The sequence below is a fragment of the Mus caroli genome, chromosome X, assembly GCF_900094665.2.
Source record: "Mus caroli chromosome X, CAROLI_EIJ_v1.1, whole genome shotgun sequence".
In the NCBI taxonomy this organism is placed as follows: Eukaryota; Metazoa; Chordata; class Mammalia; order Rodentia; family Muridae; genus Mus; species Mus caroli.
Window position 1 is genome coordinate 10,034,250 of NC_034589.1, and position 3,147 is coordinate 10,037,396.

At 42.2% G+C, this 3,147-nt stretch overlaps 1 protein-coding gene across 2 annotated transcripts; it reads left to right on the forward strand.

Moving 5' to 3' along the window:
- Window positions 1–594: 594 nt before the first annotated feature.
- LOC110286995 (cysteine-rich perinuclear theca protein 1-like) lies at window positions 595–1,430 on the forward strand. Of its 2 annotated transcripts, none has more exons than XM_021153692.1 (2): window positions 595–903; window positions 1,055–1,430. In XM_021153692.1, the coding sequence occupies exons 1-2, from the start codon at window positions 613–615 to the stop codon at window positions 1,298–1,300; spliced, it is 537 nt and encodes a 178-aa protein (XP_021009351.1). In that variant the 5' UTR covers window positions 595–612; the 3' UTR covers window positions 1,301–1,430. The 2 variants fall into 2 exon arrangements, with proteins under 2 accessions (XP_021009351.1, XP_021009352.1); XM_021153693.1 differs by having other exon boundaries at window positions 609–888.
- The last annotated feature ends 1,717 nt before the right edge of the window (window positions 1,431–3,147 follow it).

Below are 3,147 nucleotides of genomic sequence, written 5' to 3' on the forward strand. Positions count from 1 at the left end.
TTCTCATCTACTCCTAATATCTGTAGGTTTGGTCTTCTCATTGTGTATAGGACACATTTTTTGTTGTTGTTATTACTTGTAGATGATCCTCATATCAATGTTCTCATAATAGTGTCCTATTACTTTGAGTAGTGATTAGGTATAATATCTAAAATACAATGAGAAGACTAAGGGAAAGTCAGTATAAGCAAAAGTACAGAGTAGGGATTAAATGAAGTAGCAAACTTGCACAGAATTTAAGCATGGTCTAACTTAGTATAAGAAGAAGGGAGTAAGCTTCAAACATTTATCTTCCAGAGGTTTAAGTAAGCCTCCTATTTTCAAGGAGACTTTGTAGTTCTAGTATATTGACCACCTAGAAAGTGTATGAAAGTGACACTTTTTGATGAATAAGCGACATTTGAGATTCTCAGGCAGTCTTATCTGGACTCCCTTTAAGCTCAAAGTGGTCAGAGGTAGGGCATTGTGAGGTTTCAGCCACTCCTTAGCTGCCTTTGGCTAGGGAGAGCTTTGCTGACCAATCAGGGCTAAGGGGTGTGGCCCACCATTGTTCTGACAGGGATATAAGCAGGGTGCTCAGAGCTCTTGGGCCAGTCTCTGGAGAGCTCTGCTATGGCTCAGATGGCCAAGAAAGTCCACTGTTCTAGCGCAGCATTAGGAGCAGCCGCTGCCGCCAAAATGAAGCTTAAGAAGACCACCAAAAGATTCAAAATTAATAAGAAGCGAAACCCTAGTTCTAAGCTTCCCAAGAGATCTTCTCACTCTTTAATTTGTTCTCGTTCTCGTTCCTGTTGTTGCTATCTCTGTCGTAGTTGCTGTTACTGTCGTCCTTGCTGTCGTTGTTGCTGTAGTCGTTCTCGTCGTTTTCGTAGCAGAGCTACATCAAAGGTGAGAGATCCCAAGGTAAGTTCATTCCCTCCTTTCTTTAGTCATTCTTTCCCCTAAGACTTTCTCAGGCCTTCAATCAACTTCTCATCTACCTCTGCCCCTTTAAATGAATCCCCATCCACATTCTATCTATATTTTCACTAAACCAGTGCCCTTATGACTGTAGTTCTTTCAGATTACGGAGAAGGGGGAGCAATCACTTCAAAGAAGAATTAGGAGACAATTGATGCAGAGCCAACTGGAACAAAGCCAACTGGAGCTGATCGAACTGGAACCGACCATGGCTTTGGAGCCGAGCGAGATTACAATGACATTCTTCTCTCATAAGAATGCCAATGTGTCTGATCCAGAGGAAGTTCCACCATGCCGTGACAGTGACCCATTTCCGAATGGAGACTTGGCCAGTTCCTAGACCCCCGAACGGGTCCAAAGTCCCATGAAACATCAGTGGACGGGTCTGGGAGATGAGCATGGTCCTGTTAAGGCAACTCTTCACCACAAACTAATTTGAATGATGGTGAAAATAATCAGATGTGAAAATATGTGTCACTCTCAGTCTCTGATGGTGTTGAGGGAGACGGGTGGGGGTAGGGAAAACTGGGAATATGATGAGAAGAAACATCGGTTTCTAGAACGTTGGGAGTGGTGTGAGTGGAGGTTGCCCTGATAGGCAGACACAGGAGGGTCAGAACTGAACTAGCACAAACGTCTCCCTGAAGCTTTATTTCACAGGGCAATAGGGAGAGCCCAGGGTCTTCCTAAATGTCACTGGCTAGGACGGTTACATGGTTTCAAGCTGTTACATCGGTAAGAACTGAGGTGTAGGTGGCAGTTTCAGTCCTAACCTAGGCAGCACATCAACATTAGGACCCCTACCTCATTGTAGTGTTTCTTACAGTCCTCATTATGATCTCTTGTGCTAAGATCCTCAGGAGGGCCAAAGACTTTACCCCATCAAAAGGCACCAGTGATTTTGACTGGAATCTGCAAGTGCAACACTGATTTAGCCTACCTCTTCAGAAATTGGAGGAGGAATAGGACAGTGAGAATGGGTCTGCCAACCAGTGCTGGTCATGAAACAGGTAGTAATGTCTACAGTATATTTTAAAATGGCCATGCCTTTCTAGATAGCTTTACTGTGAATTTTCTAACACTTTTTTAATTCCTTCAGGACATAACGTGAAACCAGTTTTTCAAAGAGTAAAGTGGGGCTGGAGAGATGACTCAGTTGATTCCTCACATGCATGGGGGACCTGAGTTTGATCCCCAGAACTCACAATTAAAAAATGAAACCCTTTCTTTTTTTTTTTTTTTTTTGGTAACAAGCAATGTGCGCATGTGCAAGAGTGTTTTCATGCCAAGTCATGGCCCATCCCGGGGCATGGTGATGAGGCTCTGGGAGAGCAGCCAATCAGGTGTAGACACGTCACACTAAGGTGTATATAAGCAGCACCTTTTTGGTGCTTGGGGTCTTCCTCTTCATGTTGAAACTGATGTAATAAAGTTGCTGTAGAAAGAAAAAAAAAAAAAAAGAAACCCTAGCCAGGCAGTGGTGGCACATGCCTTTAATCCCAGCACTTGGGAGGCAGAGGCAGGCGGATTTTGGTGTTCAAGGCCAGCCTTGTCTACAGAGTGAGTTCCAGGACAGCCAAGGCTACACAGAGAAACCCTGTCTCAAAAAAAACAAAAAAACAAAAACCCAAAAAAAACCAAAAAAAAAAAAACAAAAAACAAAAACAAAGAAAAAGAAAAAAGAAAAAAGAAAGAAAGCAACCCCATCAGCTTGGCATGGTGGCATAGGCATTTACTCTTAGCACTCAAAGCAGAGACAGGTAGATCACTATAAGGCTACATGGTGAGACACTGTTTCAAAAAAAAGAAAAAAAAAAACTGTGTGATGTTGAAAACTTTTATTTACTGCACTGAGGATGTGGGAAAATGTGTATCCTTGACAATTGTTGGCCAGCTAGCCTGCATATCCTATTGGTATGTCCCAGGCCAGTGAGACACTTTGCTGATACTTTTTTTTTTTTTACTTTTTTTGTTGTTTTTATTCTTTTGATTTTAAGATTTTTAAGGTGGGTAGCACCTGAAAATCTACAGAAAAGTTGTCCTTTGCTACACAAACACACACATACACACACACAAACACACACATGTGTATGTACATCCATCCTTCATGCATCCATCCAGACTCACAAGAATACATGCATATACACAAACATACACACATAGACAATAAAATGCTAATATGCATTT